A 20,326-nucleotide genomic window follows, 5' to 3' on the forward strand; every position below is an offset into this window, starting at 1 on the left:
TAGTGGATAAGTTAATGTATGAAAGAAGGTTTAGTTTGGTTGTTTTGTTTTACGGCATATCAACCCATTTCGTAATTTTTATTTATTTATTTTTTTTTTGTCAAATTCAGTCAATTCGGTAAAAACAAAAAATGCTTCAATTTCTTTATATCTTCAAATATTTATTCATGATGTTTGATTGAATTGTTTTGCTTTGTGGCATATCAACACTTTCTGGGTTATTTAATGCTGAATCCAGTCATTTTGATAAAGGTTTTTATGTTTCAAGTTCTTTGAAATTTTCAAATATTTACTCATGATGTTTTGTTTGGTTGTTTTGTAGAGGGAAATTTTTGTTTTTGTAGAACATAACCGAGTCTTGAAAAAGAAAAATTAAAAACCCCAAAACAATAACATTAATGTTTGATGCATTTTAGGTCAGGAAGCAAGTATCTTCAGACAGCCTAATTTGGTAGTACCAGCGTAGGAACGAAGTGTGTGTGTATATATATATAATATATATATATATATATATATATATATATATATATATATATTTAATAAATGGATATTTACATAGATTCTGTGCAAGATTTAGTCAGAAAGCTTAGACCAAGTAGTGGACCATTCCTGTGATGCCTCTGTACAGTCTTAAGAGACAATGGATACTCCCTGTAAGCGTAGGAGGGCGTGTAATTCTGAGGCAAGGGTTGCGCAATCCTCAACCACACCTCTTCTGAATTGGCACTGTTTGAGTCCAGTGGCAAGAAGAAGTTCTAGATGACTGAAAACAATACCGTGATAAGCGGAAAGCAAACACAGCACCTGGAATTCCCAAATAGTCACCCATTTTTATACTGATCAGGCTCAAAGTTGCTTAACTTCGGTGATCTAATGGGAACTGGGGTGTCAACAGGAATTATGCTGCATGGTGGACCATTCATAGCAACTCTTATTTTCACATTTTTTTTGCAATGGAGATTTGGTATCTGTCTGTGTGAATCTGAAACTATACTGTTATCTCTATTCGTTGGTTGGATGTAATATCTGTTCTGTTGTTATGATGCCATCCTCCCAAGCATTATCTCCTCCTTTGAGTAGTATAGCATTTGTTAGTTTCTCATGATATCACCCTCTCAAGCATTACCTCCTCCTTTTTTTTAAGTTGTTTTTTGTTTTATATACTGTAGCGTCTTATCTGTGTTCATTATATCATCTTCTAAAGGATTTCTTTCTCCTTTAGCTCAATATTTTGCTAGATAGTTTTATGACTTATCTGAACAGTTTACTGCAGTTTCATAGCTTATCCCTTCATCAGAAGTATTTGATGATAATCCTCCACAATATTTCACATGTGGATGAAAAATTCAAAATAACAAAAGAAACTAGACTTTTTCGGTTAAGGCACAACAAATGTACAGCAACTGCTTCTGTTGATTCTCTATTCGTGTGATGCTTAGGCACATCATTTGGACAACCTAGGATTCTTATATTAAGAACAATAAGAATGTTTTCATTGTATTTCGTTGCCAAGCAACTCTGCTACTTCAACCATTCTAAATCTACTAACCCTAACTGCTTTTCATCCCTTCTTTCAATGTGACCAAGTCAACAAAGTCTCCTGTTCTGCACACATAGTACAAATACTGTACTACCTACCTCAAAGGAGGAGATAATGCTTGGGAGGATGACATCATGACAACAGAACAGATATTACATCCAACCAATGAATAGAGATAACAGTATAGTTTCAGATTCACACAGACAGATACCAAATCTCCATTACAAAAAAATGTGAAAATAAGAGTTGCTATAAATGGTCCACCATACAGCATAATTCCTGTTGACGCTGTACAGATTTTATCTTCCTTTGAGGTTATCAAATCTAAGCTTGTCTTTAAAACTCACGTTACACATCCATCGTATCATTCTCATATCATTTCTATCCATGCAACACATGTCCTCAACCCTCATTGGTAAGGTTACACTTTAATACATGATTACATTGCATACACATGCTGATAGACTCTTCCTTTCCCAACTGACCCTGCTACATCAGTTCTTCTACATCTACTAAGCCAAGCACTTTTATTCCTTCTTTCAATATGACCAAACCAACAAAGTTTCCTGTTCTGCGCGCATCCCCCTATCCTGTCCAGATTTTATCTTCCTCTGAGCCTGTCTTTAAGACCCACAATTGCGCATCCATTTCTCTCCATGCAACGCATGTCCTCAACCCTCATCGGTCAGGTTTCACTATTTCCATACATCATCATACAGCATAGATTATTCTTTTATATATTTCCAAAATAGAAGAATCTATTAGATATTCAAAAATATTCAAAGCTTGAATTCTAAAATTTACAAAAAAAAAATTAAATAAATAAATAAATTTTTTAAATAGATTCAGCATGGAAAAATTTTGAAAAGGAAAATATGCCGTAAAATAAAACATTAAAAAACAGGATTTTACTAATTAAGGATGACAAATTAATGCATGACAATTGCTCCTACTAATTCTCTATTCGTGTTATGTTGAAGCACATCATTCGAGCAACCTATGATGCTTATGTCAAAAACAATAAGAAGCAAATGATTTTTAATTTAGACGCTTTTTTTTTGTTTATTTTTTTTTGCTAAAAATCTTTGTAAAAATATAAACAAGTTTTTTTATTTACTTTTTACCCCCCCCCTCCCCCACCTAGACTGATAGGCAGAGATTTACGGGGACTTAAATAATTTGATATATTTACTTTTCATTGTTTTTTTGTTTTTTGTTTTGTAAACATTTACTATATAAAAACAAAAAATTAACGATTTTCAAAATGTATACAAAATTTTTTTTTTCTTTTACTTTAAGGGAATATTTTTTTATGTTTAACTCGTATATATAATTTTATTCTAAAAAAAAAAAAAAAAAAAGCATCTTGTTTATTTTCTACAAAGATTTTTGGCGAAAACAAAACAACACAAAAAAAAACAGCAGGAACAAATTGTATCTAAATATCACACAATCAAAAAATCAGCTGGAGCAGTTGCCGTGCATTTGTTGTTCCTTAATTTGCCATACATAAACAGTGCAACTGACTTTTCAGTTATATAATAATATATTTATACCTGTACAATATATTCTAACACTATGATCGACTAGGTTCTAATTGGCTGTTTTAAGGCTCCAAATTTTCGATAACATAATAAAGTCAACAATTTGAATACATCAATAAAATAAAACAAAAAATATCTGGCACGTATCTAATTTGTAATCCTTCAAAAATTAATTTGAAATGAGATTTTTTAAAAAGTCACTTTTGTCCTGAATTAAAGTTTAAAAGCAGAAGTCAAGCATTATGGTTCATTTGTGCCCCTAAACCAAAGGAAAACGTCATTTTGTTTTTCTCATGTCACTGAATAACCAAGTGAAATAAATCCAGGATTATTAATTGCAATGCAGTTGCAGCACTTGTTTAGAATAATATTGAAAATCGCAAAATTGAATTTCAGCTAAAAGTAATGTTATCTATCTAATACCATATTACTACATTATTACATAAAATATTTGCGGTTACGATTCAACATTATTTGGAAATGTAATTTTGACAAGGGAAGTAACTCATAGTTTGCAATTTGTTTTAAAAGCAATTTATCGTAATTTTTCGTAATGTTACTACTTTGAACATGACAAATAGGTAGATGACATTGCTTTTAGTTGAAATTAATTTTTTTTGATTTTCGTTATAATTCTGAACAAGCACCTTAACTGTTAATGACATGTTTCATATTTTTTTCATAACAAAAAATAATATGCATAAACGTGTTGAAAGAAAACCAAAACTGCAAGCCATCTACTGCTTTAGTGTACCGCTAAATGAAAGCATTTGCATATTATTAGGTGCATGCTTAGCAATCAACTAAAATGAGACAGATACAACACATTGATCAGATTAACGAAAGAGAGTTCTTAAAAAAATGGACAAAACTGCAATCTGGACAGAGAAAAGCGGAAACAAGACAAAAAAGAAACAAAAACATTTAAAAAAAAAAAAAATGGATGGTGATACAGAATAAGAACTATCATTGGAATTTTTGGGGCAGGTTACGTAAAATATTGGAATGTGTCGAATGAAAGTTTTGTGATTTCTTTTTTATGCAAACGCTGGCCAAAATTTTCAGTGGAAAACATTATTTCTATTATTGGAAAGATAATTCAATGAAAAATGAAAACAATATTCTCTTTGCTGCTACAAAGAAAATATAATCTATATATATATAAAAAACAAAACGGCTGCGCACGTTTTTATATGTCCAGCAAAGGCTTTTTTCGTGGGGGTTCTCGGGGAGGGGGGGGGGTTACTATTCTTTAGAACTTTTTATATACTCCCTTGATCATAATATCTACGATTTGTGAACGCACGTCGTATCTAGATTTATTTTAATCGACTTTTACAAAATTCATATTATTCCTTCCACTTGCGTGTTTGTTCATGTTTTTCATATAAAAGCGAAACTGAATCAAAATGAAGGCAGCTTCTCAGCCTCTCATGCTGGGATGTCCAGAAAGCAATCAGCTTTGGTCAATGTCAGGAAACCCCCTCATATCAGACAATTGCTATTTATTTGGACACTTCCTTTTTGTGGGGAGCTGGTTTTCCTCAACATGGTATGAAACAAATAAATGAAACAGCGGAAAGCTTAACTGGCCTCCAGCCAATGTTCATTTCTGCAAGTCAACTTTTTGATTGACATTGATAAATTTCAACGCTTTTCATTTCCTACGTCTTCCTAACGTAGCGGTAAAATGTCACGTTTTCTATCACTTTCTTTTCCGCCTTTGGGTTCGTGGTTTTTTTTTTACACCTACAAACACCCAGGCAACACCGGGTACCCCCCGCTAGTAAATAAATATTGGACTTTTCATGAAAATTAAAATTAAAATGAAAAAAAAAATAAATAAATCACTTATCATAAGGTAAGTTCAATGAATAAATATTTACAACAACAACTGATTGCAAACAAATTTATTTTTGTTTCTATATGATTTTTTTTTTTTTCAAATCAAAATATTTAGTTTTTGTTTTTTTTTATAATAAACCAATGATAGCCAAGAAATGTTTTCTTAAATGATGTTGGCTGCTGCAATTTCACTGACTCAAAATCTCGACACCTTTTAATATTTTATGTAAACTACCTGAAAAACTGCGACGATAGCACAGTTTTTATTCTGCATAAGAACCAAAGATTCTATTTAAGGATTAGTCATTTAACGGTGTTTGTTTTATGGCATACCAACTCTTTTTGGAGATTCTATACTGAAATACAATACTTCCTGCAAACGATGTATAAGTTGTATATTATGCCATAGATGAGTGAAACTTTAGCCTAAAAGTTTTCCCAACTGTATTAATACATAGCTAGTAGGACACTGTTGAAACATTAATCTGTATAATTGTTAGATGCTGCTTAAAAATAACAGAGTTATTTCCCTTGACAGATGTTATAAACCTAGTTATATAGAATATCAATTAGTTTTAATGTTAAAAAGCATTTGGTGTCGTAAGTAAAATATTGTCAGATCCCCATCAACAAAACATTTTTCAGGGAAAATAGAGAATATGCTGAAATTATAAAAAACAGAAGAAGAAAAAAAGGAATTGTTGCCTTCATTTTTATTACACCGTTCCCTCGCTTGCAACATAAAAAAAAAATATGTGATGAGGAGCAAGAGAATTTGCGGTTCATCATCCATCCATTGACATTCTGTTCCCTGCCATTCATCCAACCCCCATTAATTTTGATAACCACCTTGTTCAAAAGAGAAAGGATCTGCGCACACCCTATTCCTCGTGTTAAGAATGGAAAATTGGAGAGAGAGAGAGAGAAAGCGGGAGAGAGGTAAAAAAAGGCACAATAAAAGCCAATCTCTTCCTGAAGTTCAAAAGCCAATCGAAGGCATTTCTTTTAATGGATGCAACGGACAGAAATAAAGGCGATTGTCTGTGAGGAATTCCGTTTGATTTCCACTTGAACCAGAAAACCATTCTTTGACAAACATTTGAACCGAAAGGAACACAAAAGCCTCCCTGCCTCCCCCAAGAAGGGGAGTCTTTTAGGTGGGAGGGTAGATCAAAATAGGAAAAGAAAAGAGCACATGGCCTGTGTTTATAAATAAATGGAAAGAGAGTGTTAGGGTTATTTTTATGGCCTCAATAGAAGTTGTTCACTGAATATCTCTAAAAAATTATCCGGGGTCAAACAATCCTCCCTTCAATCATAAAAAATCTTGCACCTCAAATATGCAAAAAAAATATATTTTTTTTTTTTTCGAAGATAAGGAAGGTGGAGCAAGTTTTTTTTTTCTTTTTTTATTATAGAGGGATAAACACATATAATAGTTCTTTATCAGTTTCCTTCTGTATAAAAGGCCATCATTTATACCCAACTTCAATATGATTGGTAAAAAAAGATAGATCAATGAAACTAAAATATGACAGACCAACAAAGATATTATTTGAAACTAAAATACGACAGACCAACAAGGATATTATTTGAAACTGAAGCATGGCCAACCAATGAAAAGGCTATTTCTAACTGAATCATACAGACTGAACAACGAAACCTCTCATATGCAAGTATGCATGAAACTCAAAAGAGGAAATAACAGTGAAAATTGTTATTACGAATTCTCGATGGGATGAAAAGTTCACATCAGAAGTTTATTTCGTTCAATCGCAGTATAAGAAATATTCACTACTGAAAACTTGAACATACTATAAAAACCAAATAACTTTCTCTCTTTTCCCCTCTTTTCTTCTGCGGCCAACAGACATGCAAATGACGTAATCCTTCAGCAAGTAGTCCATACATAACAAGAGACTTTTGTAAACAACTAAACACAGCACCAACACATGCACACTATTAATGGAACACTCCCACAAACAAATTGGTACCTACATTTTCTCACTTACAAAACATGTATGCTAATATGAACACACATACACATCTTAATGCTTTTTCTATTTACACATGCGTTAATGCACATGGCGACAGCCGAAACATACATGTGTGCACAAGTTCTTTTTATGCACAAAAATCTCCTCTTTTGCTAGAATGTTCTTGAGGCTCTCTGAAACTGTGTACTCTATAAACTCTTCATCTTTTGTTGGCAATAAAAACAAATTATTTTGTAGAGATATAGGTCGTCATTCATTCATTTGTGGCACCAGGTGCTGTCGCCGAGAGAAGCTCGCATACGAACTGAAGCCTGTCTCGTTTCTTTACGGTCATTACTTTTACATCGATTCTCATTACATTACAAAACTTAAGAATCATTGAGCCTGGTTAGTAATAAAATGTGTAAACATTTGGAAATACCAAGTGAGGTATGTACTCTGCGCTTATCCTGGCATTGTTTCCAGTCATCCTGAACTTCTTGCCACTGGAATCAAGCAGTGCCGACTCAGGAGAAGGGTGTTTGGAGATTGCGTAATCCTTGCTTCACAATTCAGCATGTGTCGTCTATCAACCCATCCTGAATGATCAGATCATTTTCATTATTCTGATGAACAAACAAAGTTAGTAAGGATACAAGAAAACTAAAGAGTTCACCAAAGTATTCCCTCCTTTCCAAGCTTTGGCCCGTCTGTTTTTACGTTTTTGCATGTAGATAGTGCCAGCACTGAGTGTCCATAAATGATCCAGTCGACAAATGTCGGGTGATGATTACACCGCCACAAGGACATCTCAATAATCAGTCCGATTAAAATTAGCCATTTTGGTGGCCTTATATTTGTTGGTCTGAGCTATTATACAGGGTGTCCAAAAAGTCACTGAAGGATTTTGAACTTAAATAGATTCTTTATTTTTGATGATATATTTCTGTAATTTTAACATTATCTGACTAAGACATTAGGAAATTAAAAATTAAAAAAAATGCAAAAATCAAACAATTTTTATTTATAAAAAATAATGTCTTTTAAATGTTGCCCATTTTCAACTTCGCATATTTGTGCTCTTTCCAAAAGATTATTCATGACAGATTGCAGAATCTTGACAGTGTTTGAGGTCTGACGTTTTGAGGTCTGCCAGCTCGTGGAATGAAATAAGAGAGTTAACTTGCAATCCAGAGATTCTGCAATCTGTCAAAAATAATGTTTTGGAAAGAGCACAACTATGCGAAGCTGAAAATTGCAACATTTAAAGGACATTATTTTTCATAAATTAAGATTGTTTGAATTTTGCATTTTTTTTTAAAATTCCCAATGTCTGAGTTATCTTTGTAATTTTAACACAATCTATCATAAAAAATAAAGAATCTATTTAAGTTCAAAACCCTTCACCGACTTGTATCTTTGGTAGTTCTAGGAGATCCACCAGGAGTTGCCTTTCCTCTTTTGGAAGGGGTTGATTTATTGCCAACTGCTTGAGGTGCTCATCCTGGAGAATGCCAACAGGATTGCACAGGCTATTTTTAGTAGCCAATCTGGCTGTTTCATTTCCGTGCTGTCTTTTCCTCCCACCTCCCGATCTTGTGGCACATCTTCCTGCAGTAGGAAGGAAGTTAATAAAACATTCATTCCTAACTGGACGTACATTATCCATTTCATAAATTTCTATATTCATGCATTAAAAAAATTTTTTTGTTATACACAGTGTGTCAAGTATTTTCTGGGTGAATTCACCTAGGACTACATAGAAAGGAAGGTTCTATAGGCTGGATAAAAAGAGGATTGCTCCACTGTGATCAGGAGCGGGTTATATTCTACCCAAGATCAAAGCTTGATGACCAATCTGCACTTGTAGTCACTGCTGAGATCACTTATCTTAAAGGTGATCTAAGCAATGACTACTAGTGCAGAGTCTGGCACACAAAAGTAGAGATTGTGAGCCAACTGGAATCCAATTGTAAGGTTCTGTTGGGTGATGGCTACTATAAAATGTGACACAATGAGTATGTAAATATCTTCGCTGGACCATCTATAAAAAGTTGAATATCAAATGTAACAGCATATCCTTGGAACATGTTTACCAGAAAGAACAGTTGGAAATAAGTCATACACTATCCACTATGACTATGCAATTCTTACAGCTACGTATCTAGAAGTGATATGGGGCAAGGAGAAAGAAGCAACCTTAGTAGAAGTTATATTGTCCAGTGATACTTGAATAAATAGAGCTGAGTGGGAAAATATGTACGACATAGAAAGAAACTGGAATCTTAAGATCTCCATCATTCCAGTCATTATAGGAGCAACCGGACTCATGAAAAAGAATTTCCAAAAACTAGCTGGCAAATATATCCGGTGAACCAAGTGCAAGAAAGATTCAAACAATTGCACTTAAAAGGGACGGTTAGAATCTTTAAAAGAGCTCCCGGTTGGACTGTAGGAGATAGCAGATGAATGTCTGGCATTTAGTAGGATGCACCATCCGCAGCTAGAACAAAATGATGAAAAAAAAAAAAAGGGGGGGGGAGGGAAATGTGTTTGCACATAAACTCAACTTATACAAACAATCAATTTAAGATGCTATTGAAATCCAGACAAACAAAAATCCCTCTTGCTTGAATTATAAAGACCTGATAAAATTTGTGTTATTGGCCATCAGCAATGGTCGATCGTCCTCCCCACGGGGAGATATGTGAGGGAGTGGGTTTAACATCAAACATATCAAGAGAGAAAAACATAATCGATGGCTTTTGCCCCCCCCCCCCCGGGCTGCTGATCCTCACTCATACCCAACCTGAGAACAAAACCCATTTTCCAACCCATAACCCAACTCCATAATCGAAATATTTTCATACCTTTTGTTCATATCAGACGATTTTTAAAGGTTGTTTTTACTCTTTAGTTTATATATATATATATATATATATATATATATACATATATATATACACACATATATATACTAGCAAAAGTACCCGTCATTGACTGGGTTCAAAAACAGCCTACAGAAAATGGACTCTGATTAATGAAAGTATGATAGGTTATGAAAAGGAAGGGTTGTAAATTTGGGTTGAATTTGGAGGTATCAAAACCAAAGATAAATATAGTGAAAGTAAAAATAAAAATAAATAAGCCCTATAATTTATTATACCATACCTGTTCACACTGAAACACATCACAATATTCTGTGGATCTATATTAAAAAACCTTGTTAAACTTTGTGACATATTTCCATTCTATGGAGGTCAGGTGTGAACGAACACCCCATAATTTTATTATACCATATTTCTTCAAACTGAAATATAATTATCAAAGTATACTTACGCAGATAGATATGAAAAGTCTTTATTAAAGTTTGTGCCTATTTCCATTCTATGGAGGCCAGGCGCGAATGCAGACCCCACAATTTTATTATACTATCCCTATTTAAGTTAAAACATATTTATCACAGTATTCTTATGTACATCTATATCAAAAACACTTGTAAACGATTTTTTTAATTTTTAATTTTTTTATTTCCATACTTTGTGGACCAGGCGCGAACGCAGACCCCACAATTTTAATGAACCACCATTCTGCCAGATCAAACATATCCCTTCCTGTGTCTCGATACATCTTCTATCATTATATGTAATCAGTTTTTTAAAATAATCAACCATATAGGAGCCTATTCGTGACCAGACACACACACATTCAGCTTTATATTATATATATATATTTAATATTTTCTCATTGTCAATTCCTCTTTCAAATTTTTTTACCAATTTTATTTTTAAATTCTATTATATTTATTGAAATAGAGAATAAAAACCAAAATCCATACAATTTCGGCAAATCTGCAGGTCAGTAGTCGGAACATGAAAGATTGTGTATAGGCGATAAATATTGTTTGATTTTGTTGTTTTTGTTTAATATTAGTAAATCAGGAACTATTACGAGTTAAAATCTATTTAGTATTACACTTGTAATCTTAAGAACATGATTGAAATGTAGGTATATGCTAAAATAATCGCCATTACTTCTCTAACTTCCGTTTTAAGATGTTTTTTTTTCTAGTGATTATTCAAACAATAAAATTAGAAACATTGTTATAAAAATTGTGTGAAAATATAGATTACACAGCTGAAGTTATGGGAATTATAGTTTTTTTAGAATGACCTGAATTTACATATATTTTTAAAATCATTATAATGTCCGATCTGTTACGGTTTAAATTATGGGGGGGGGAATCAGTAGGAAGTTCACGCTACCTCCAAGACCCACTTTATAAAGTGCACAAGGTCAATTCCTAAAATACTCCAATGCAATCAAAAAGCATTGATATGACAAAAAAATGTGCAACTACATTAAGTTATGGGTATTACTTGGACAAGTATTTTCAGCTTGGTCGTTACAGATGATATAATCTCTGACTTTCTTTAAGTGCATCTTTTCAAACCAGGATCGAAGAGTCTGAAATTATAAGGTTTGACTCCTAGAATTCCAAAATATTTGACCATTTCCTTACTTTAAAGCCTTCCAATATTCAGACGGTCTGCTGATTCTTTGAGGATTAAAATATCCTACTCCTAGCAGTCTTATGAGTCTCACTTTCTTAGAGTCCATTTTTTATTTGATTTTGTATTTTAGCTGGACATACAAGTATACACACAGGAATGCCTACTAGACATTATCCTCGAGTGTCTAAGGTCTCTCTGTAGAGGGGTTTGTCAGAACAACCTGGCATGAGCATACTTTTTCCATAGAAGTAAACCCTGACCAAATATTCAAAATCACATAGTATTCACTGCCCAAATAAGATCTCCTCACTACGGCTAACCCACGTTAGCTCTTCCGAGAAATGGTGCACCTTCTCCAAGTGATGTTACCTCAAGTAATAACACGAAGCTGGATACTCCACTAGACTAGATGAATTCTTGTCCTGGAATCCAGTAAGATCAAGAGACCAAAATAAAAGACATACTACAACGTATAAAAACGGTTAATTTGGGAGAGGAAAATTATGTTCTCAATTTCTTTACTAACTCAGTGTTTGAGAGATAAAGAACTTTAATGGAACATTCGAATATCTATGTATCTCACATAGACTTCAAGAGTTAGCCCCAGGTCGTGGGCCCCTTGATTTCTGAGAACTTCGACTGAAGTAAGATAAAACAAAGAGACAATTACCCTTTATATATTAGACTAGCAGGTCTACCTGGCATTTGCCAGGCCCGTAATAAACATGTTGAAATAATCGCCATTAATTTTGTAACTTCTGTTTCTATGAAAACTCCATTATTACTTTTAGTGATGATCTAAAAAAAACAAAAAATCAAAAGCACTGTTATTATAAAATTTGTGTGAAAAAAAACATAGATTACATAGCCGAAGTTACGGAAGCTATGGTTTTTAGAATGACCGGAACTTGGTACTCTGGAATCTGTTTGTTGAACTCGGGAATTTATATGGAATTTCTAATGGAATCTTTTATTTCAAAATCTCAGTGAGTAAGTATTAAAGATGGCAAAGTACCAAAGGTTTTCATTTAATGAAATTTAATCTAAAAACAAAAAATAAATAAAAAATAAATGAATAAATAAATAAATAAAAATACCATGGCAAAAAAACAACAACAAAAAACAAAACAAATCAAAACACGGAGTTTGATTCAATTGGTGATCACAGCATATAAATTTGTGAAATCGCAACAAATGTGGAGGGAAATTCCATTATCTGCAGAATACTGCCAGGATACAAAAGCATATATACCACCAAGTAGAGTCACTGAGATCAAGTTCGATTTATTGGCTAATGTTTCCTGCCATTAGAAATAGATCTTTAACATTATTAGAAAAAAAAGCTCTACCTTTATGTACATGCTAAAAGGCAGGAGATTTAGGTTAAAGAAATGTGAATTAGTTGGTGCCAATGTTTCATAAGACAAGCCAATTAATGTAAAAAAAAAATGGAACAAAGGCTCATACATCCAAAGACACTTATTCATCTCAAAGCCAATACTTATATTTCATTGGACTAAATAAAAGGTTTTAAAATGTTCAGATTGCAACAAACTGCATTTTACTGTTATTTCAATCACATACAGAGGTCAAGACATGAAACCTTTTAAAATATTCTGTTGATGAAAGTTTGGAACAATATCCTACCTGAATTAATCCAAAATTGGCTAGACTATCCTCATCCTTGTGTCATTTACCAAAGCAAGGAGATTGGACATATTTGATATTTGCATTTTTCTTTTATTTTAATTCTTTGCCTGTAGTTTTTAACAATTACATACATATGTGTAAATTAGTGTTGGAACGCTTAATCGGAATTGTGAATCGGAAAATTTGGAACTTTTTGGTATATCAGAATCGGTATTGGAAAATTTTTTAGCCTAATTTCCAATTCTAAAAACGATTCTTTTATTTCCTCATTTATGTATTTATTTTTGATTAAAATTGAATTTGCTTGTTACTTGGCCAAGTGAAAAATATGAATGAAAATATCATGATGAGTTTATCAAAAGCTTGGATACAATAGATAAAAGGAAAACGTTAAGTTTTTTAAAATTAAAAAAAGAAAATTATCTTTACATGTCATGATTCTTCGTTTACCCCCACCCCAAATGATGAAATTCTATTTACTTTAGGCGATTTTAGAATCGCAATCAGTAATTGTATTGGAATCAGGAATCGTCCCAACACTTATGCAAATACCTATACTTCTAACTTCATTAGACTAAACAAAAGGCTTCAAAACGTCCAGATTTCAATATCATGGATTTGTGAGTTTATAGTAACACCAACATTTAATAGAAGATGAATAGACATGACAACAAGGTGGAGTAGAAACTCATACATCCAAGGAACTTGATTGAAGCTGTCCCTACTGGGTCGTATATGTCAAACATAAAATCAAACACGAGATCCGAATGCTACATTCACTGAAAATAAAAAAAAGCCATACAGGGTTGAGGGGAGGATAATATTTCTAAATGTAAACAATATATATATAAAACAAAATTGGTGAGAATAAATTTCTATCCATTTCAAACTATGCAATTCTGGTGAAAGCAAAAAGAAGAAAAAATATTAAAATTTAAATATTTAAAAAAAATATTAATTGGCCGGGAAGGGAAGATAATTTGACTAAAAAAAAACAAACTGCAAACGAAAACAAAACAAGCATACAAATCATTCACAAATATGCCAGGGTTCTCTTCTGAGTCTACAAGCTTTAAAATAAATGAAAACCAAAGAAACTTAAATATTTTTACAAATAAATAAAACAATTTGTCTGAAGCATTTAAATCCTGAAAAAAAAAAAAAAAAAAAAAAAAATATGGATCAACGAATAAATAGTGAAAGAAATCCCAGTTCAGTAAATCCAAATGATTTTTTTTAACTCTGCTATGGTTTCAATTAATGTGATGCTTTTACAGCTCTTAAGTAAAAAGGTCATCTTATCATGAATTATCTGCACGAGTTTTGATACTGGTTCAGCTCAAGAGAATCTATTCATAGAAAGAACTGTAATAATCAACAGTTGAAATAACTCGAGTTCAACTGTTTTAAAACGGGTGAAAAATAGGAAGCGAACAAAACACTCTGAAGGTGAATAAAAATCTAAACTGAGTTTTATGTCTATTATATTAAAAATTAAATCTAGCGTTATTGAATCAGTTATTGAGTCTCTGATCTCCATTATGTGATTAAATAAGGCTTGAACCATATAAATATACTTAGAAGTACATAATTCACGTAATTCAGTTCATTTTATTATTTCTGCAACATTTTGAACCTTCTTCCACATTGTTTAGCCTTTTAGGAAATTCAAACTCATTTTTTTTATTCAATCAATACGATTAGATATAATCTATTGTCCATGCCTCAGGTCGTCTTATATTTCAGTTTGGATCAACTGTTTCAAATGTGAACTACAAACAAACCTCAGTGTGAGTAATTTGAGCTCTTCAGTTCAGAAATAATTTAGGGATTGTTTTGATAGACATTATCTTTGTGATAAGATCACAAATAAAAATTTGGGGGTTTAAGGTCCGGTGAGTGTGAAGCTCGTTCAGAATCATACATTATACTTATGAGGTGATCACAAAAATGTCTCCACGTATTACTGATTGGCGATAGAACAAAAACTGTTGGATACTTTAAAATAAATTAAAGTGTAAAAAGACTTATCCAAGTAGGTAGAAGAGTAACTTATCTTGTCTTTGGTTATATTTATTTGTTATGTATTTTGCCTTTGTTAACATTTATTTGTGGTGTATTTATTTTTTTTATCCTTTTTTTTTTTTTTTTTTTTTTGCTTTGTTTGCTATTTTAGAAAAATCACGGATTTCTATAATGTGGAAGCAAATTTAATAACCCAATGTCATTAATTAGAAAAACAAAACAACATTCAATGAATACAAGTAATCCTTTTTTTTTTTCCTGTCGGTTACAAAATGAAATGTGCGCAAGCGAAAAGATTAAGCAAGAAAAGACTACGGATTATAAATCGTTCAACTCACGGCAAAATGTCTCATTCTGGCTGGTAGAGTTCCTGGTTTGCGGCCCGGCGCCGGAGATGTCTCTGAACTGGCAGACATAGTTGAGTTACTACAGTTTGTAAGATCACCATTCCGGGTGGCGGCAATTTCACTTGGCAAAGGTCCATGGGAAATACACTCCACTGAATTATCCGAGTCTAGGGATGTCCCTGATGGACTTTTACTAATACCAGTTCCGTTTTTCTTTAAGAGAGGTTCTTCCTTTTGATCTCCACCAGGTGACAATGATATTAATAACTGTTCATCAGAGGCCTTGTTGCCCCCACTGAGATAAAGTACCGGTGAGTAAAGACGACTGTGGGAGGGAGACCCACCCACAGATGTAGACTTCGTACTGTCTGTATGACTACTACTACCACGCGTGGGAGAACATGATATTGACCTCACAACTTCGGGTGATTGTGATTGGTGGAAATCCATGTGGCCTATACTATGGACTCTCCTATGTTGAGAGCATTGGTATTCTCCTCCTAGTCGGTCATCTGGCCAACGCATACGTTCCTCGACATCTTGGGATCGGGAACGGCATAGCTCACAGCGGGGGGAAGAACCTGAATTAAAAAAACAAACGGACAAAGATATGAAATTTAAAAAAAAATAATTGTTGAAAGAAAAATTAAGGTACAGTTTCATCAGATGGTATGCTTCAGTTAACATATATGGCATGATCACATTGACAAAGTCATTCTTATTAGACCACTAAAGTTAAGCAACATTGAACCTGGTCAATACCCAATGGATGACCATTTGGGAATACCACACCCTGTATGTAGGAGGACCTAAGCATCTTTCTGCAAAAACCTGCCATCATCTCCCCTGATGGGATCTCCATGCAATTGTTGACTGCTTGTGAATTCAATATCCCCTTGACACTTACTCCTTTGGAGGAAACTGTTTCAACCTATGTACAGTGAATGCTGTCAAAAAAAAAAAAAAAAAAAAACTGCTCCGGTTCCTGTGTGTGGTAGTAATCAAAATTTGGTTAGAAATTTTGAGGCATTTCTGGCTTAAATTTTTTTGTTCTAAATTTAAATTTTTCCAGTTCAAAGACATTTATGAATTGGCGTTTGATATATATATATATATATATATATATATATATATACACACACACACACACACATATATATATATGTATATACATACACCACACAAGCAGTAGCAGGCCACTCAGCATTACCCAGTTGTAAAATACGCATAAATATATTTTAATTCATGCAGATTTCATATTTATTATTATAGAGCCAATTCTATATTTATTATTATATTGTACCTAATATATAGTAGTGATTTCCAAAAGTTAAAAAAAAAAAATACCTTGGGTGCCATCAGCTCGAATCAAAAGTCAACGTTTTTTTGTTCTTTTTTCTTCAATTTTAACTACTTAGCAGCAATTTTAACGGGCTAAAAACCAAATGGAATTTTTTCCACAAGTCTAAATTCCCAATATATCAAGTCTGTAGACCAAAAATTAACAGAGGAGTTTAGTAGGGACCTTCCGTATGCACACAGACAAGGTCACTTTATATATATATATATATATATATATATATATATATCACATTTGTGTGTGCTAGAACGTTTGCATCGTAAATGCTACACAATTATGCACAATGTAGAAACTATGCATAAATAGACTTCAACGTAATAATTAAATGAAAGCAATCATCTAATAAGAAACCATAAGAAGTTACTAATTAATTCATTAAAGTTCGATTTTTCTTTATTTAGTCGCTTGCATATCCATAACTGAGTATATTAAAAATATTAAAAAAATTGTTTTAATAATTTTTAAATAGAAAAAGTAGGCTTTTAATATCAATGTAAGTGTGACAAAAGACTCAACTTTATATAGATATCTTCTTCTATTAATATAACTCTCACCTGTCTGTTAGTGTGTATGTATATATGTTTGTATGTTTCACTTAAACTTTGGACACACACGACCAACACTGACAAAATTGGTATCGTTTGAAAGCTCAGTCTCTTAGATTACAAATATCCAAAAATTGTCCCAAAACATCCATTCTTTCACTGTCAACTGCGCCATTTTCTACAAGGAGGGGGTCACTTTTTTCATCGACATTTGTGCAAAGTCATCATACGCCCTGTACTGATTAGCCTTATTTGGAAACCTGCCAATGTCGTTTGTCACGGTGTGCGGTTGGCTTTTTTTTTTCACCTTCTTTTCCTCCTTCACATTACAGGTTTGAGCTTGGTCATTGCATCTAATTTTTTTTTCTTTTGTGCTTTTTTAGGGCTCTATTGCTCAGTACCCTTACCATAAAACCTCTCCACACCCGGACAATACCGGGGACCCCCACTAGTATATATTAAACGAAAGAAGCTAAGAGAAGAAGGATGTAAAAATAGAAATAGCAGAAAGGGTACCATGGATTTAATGAACATTGACAAACCGGCCTCTACATTTCATATGTGTCCAAGAATACATTTCACAAATTTGTTTTCGTTGTTGTTTGGCATGTTTAAAAGGGATTGGCCAATCTGATAAGGTTGACAGTGGCATGCCGTTCCTGATAGCTGAAAGACTGGCACAAGACCGCAATAAATGGCAAAATTTTGTTCTCTAGCATGTGAAGAAACCTCACTGGAGTATGCACATAAAAACAAAGAAAACAGTAGATGTATGTATATGTGTCTATGTGTAAATATTTAACCGATAAACTCTTAAACTCTTGATCACATAAACACTGAAATTAACAGGAAATAGTAATCATACACTGAATAAAATCTTTGTTTGGATGGATGAATAATGCATACAGAAATATATCAGCAAGTTGAAAGGCAAAAATGTTCATTTCAACTTGCTGACACGTTTCTATTACTTTTGTGCATGCGCAAATTCATTCATACCTTGAAGTAGCTTAATTTAAAATTTTTCTTATCTATCTGGTGATAGTTCAAATGATAGGGAACACAGCTAAAGCCCTAAATGTTTTGGTTTCAATTCTAGCTGAAGGCACCCAAGTCATTTTAAAAAAAAAAATCTTTGGAAATCAGTAGTACAGGTGCAATATAATATTCAATAGAGAATTGGCTCTGTAATAATAAATACGAAATTTGCATTAATTAAGCATATTTTATGATCAGACAAGGCTGGGCGTCCTCACTAGTGTCAAATAAAAGTACTTCTTGACTTGTTGACTATTGAGATGGTCTTGAAGAGGGAAGGAAGGAAATAAGGAAAGATAAAATTTGATAAACATAGAGAAACATTAATAAAAGATGAACACTGGGAGTTACAGATAATGTGACCAAAAAGTGTGGAGCAAGATCTGTTCAGCGGTGAAGACGAACAAATGTGTTGGCATGCAACTCTTAAAAAGAAAAAAAAAAAAAAATAGTCAGTGTTAAACACTGAAAATGTTTATTTCCAAATATTGTACTTGAAGCAAATGGCCCATGTTTTTGAATAATGAATAAATGATCAAACATAGTAAAGAGCGACCCAAAGGCTTAATTTTCATTAGTTATTAAACTGACGTGTAGTGAAGGATGCTCCCTCATTCCCAGGATTACTCCAGTTACTCACTTTATAATACTGAGTATTTAGCACTGAGAAATCATGTACCTTTCTTTTTGAATCTTTCATATGGTTCTTACAGGGTTCGTACAGGTTTCCAATATCTATTTTCAAGAACTATTCAAAGCTTTTCAAGGCCTTCAGATAAAATTTAAGTTTTCAAATTAACAACATGAAAAGTCATTTTCATTTACACAAAAAGCAACATGCCTGTTGACACACTATGTTTACATTCTCTGGCCCACTTATATTTGACCAATCAAGCGGAATTAAACGTTATTTTCCCCATTGTAGATTGGTCTACGCTGTGTTCATTTTACTTTTAAATGTCCGGTATTGTGTATGCAAGAGTTATGCCCCTTTATCATGGAACTACCCAATATTAATATATGGAAAACATTAGATAGTTTCGCGATAAAGGGAAGTAACTCTTGTCTCCACAATAATACATTGTTCTGAAATTACATTTTATTTCGATTTTACTTTTTATATTGCAACAAAGTTTTACTGAAAATAAAGATTACGATTTTCAAGACATTTTCCATATTTTCAAGGATTTTTCAACGTAATAATAGAAATAAGGCTTTTTCAGGGCAAAAGTCAAAATTCAAGGACTTGTGCGAACCCTGTCTAACAAGGATTGAACTTCAGTTTCTCAACTCATTAGTGAGTATTCTAACTGTTCTGTCTTTTTTTTTTATAGGATTCCTTCAAACTCGTCACTTGCAGTGTTTGTCCCTAATCTATTTAGCTGTCTTCTTCATGGACCTTCTGGTTCAGTTTTCTATCTCTCTAAGTATCTCAACCATTTGAGCATTACCGGTAAGAATCATTGCCTTTCTTCTAAGAATATAATTAAATAAGGCTTCTATTATTTTTTAGTATTATTTATTTTATCTAATTAACTTTGTTTACCGCTTCCCCATGTGTTAGCCTTCTTTTCTTATATGCTTTTAACTTGCCGATCTCCAAACATAATTTGTAATTTTTCCTTTCTAACTTTATTTTTATACTCAAAACTTTTTTTTCTATTCTGTAAGTTTATTAAGTTTACGGCTCTCTCTAGATTTTAGAAAACTCCTCGTCTCTGCCTCGCCTTTATTTTGTATTTACGCATTCTTAAAACAAAGTGATGATCAAACTGTGCCTAAAATATGCCATGCCCCAGGGTTTTGATTGTTGATAAGAGTTTATGCTAGATGTCAAACATTTGTATGTTTCTATGACGCATCCGTGGACAGTATACTAACCATTATGCCAAATGGTCTATCACAGGGTGGAACGATAAAATTCTCGCACTAGAAAAGATGA

General features: G+C 33.0%; 1 protein-coding gene across 28 annotated transcripts in view; it reads right to left on the reverse strand.

Moving 5' to 3' along the window:
• Positions 1–20,326, reverse strand: part of LOC145286154 (uncharacterized) — an 811,438-nt gene that overhangs the window by 79,854 nt on the left and 711,258 nt on the right. For all 28 annotated transcript variants that reach the window (XM_080134928.1, XM_080134927.1, XM_080134924.1 and 25 more), the window contains one exon: positions 15,433–16,022. In XM_080134928.1, coding sequence (XP_079991054.1) covers positions 15,433–16,022 — 590 coding nt within the window. The remainder of the gene's footprint in view (positions 1–15,432; positions 16,023–20,326) is intronic.

The sequence above is a fragment of the Euprymna scolopes genome, chromosome 10 (genome assembly GCF_053919585.1).
Source record: "Euprymna scolopes isolate OS-2025 chromosome 10, ASM5391958v1, whole genome shotgun sequence".
Taxonomy (NCBI): Eukaryota; Metazoa; Mollusca; class Cephalopoda; order Sepiida; family Sepiolidae; genus Euprymna; species Euprymna scolopes.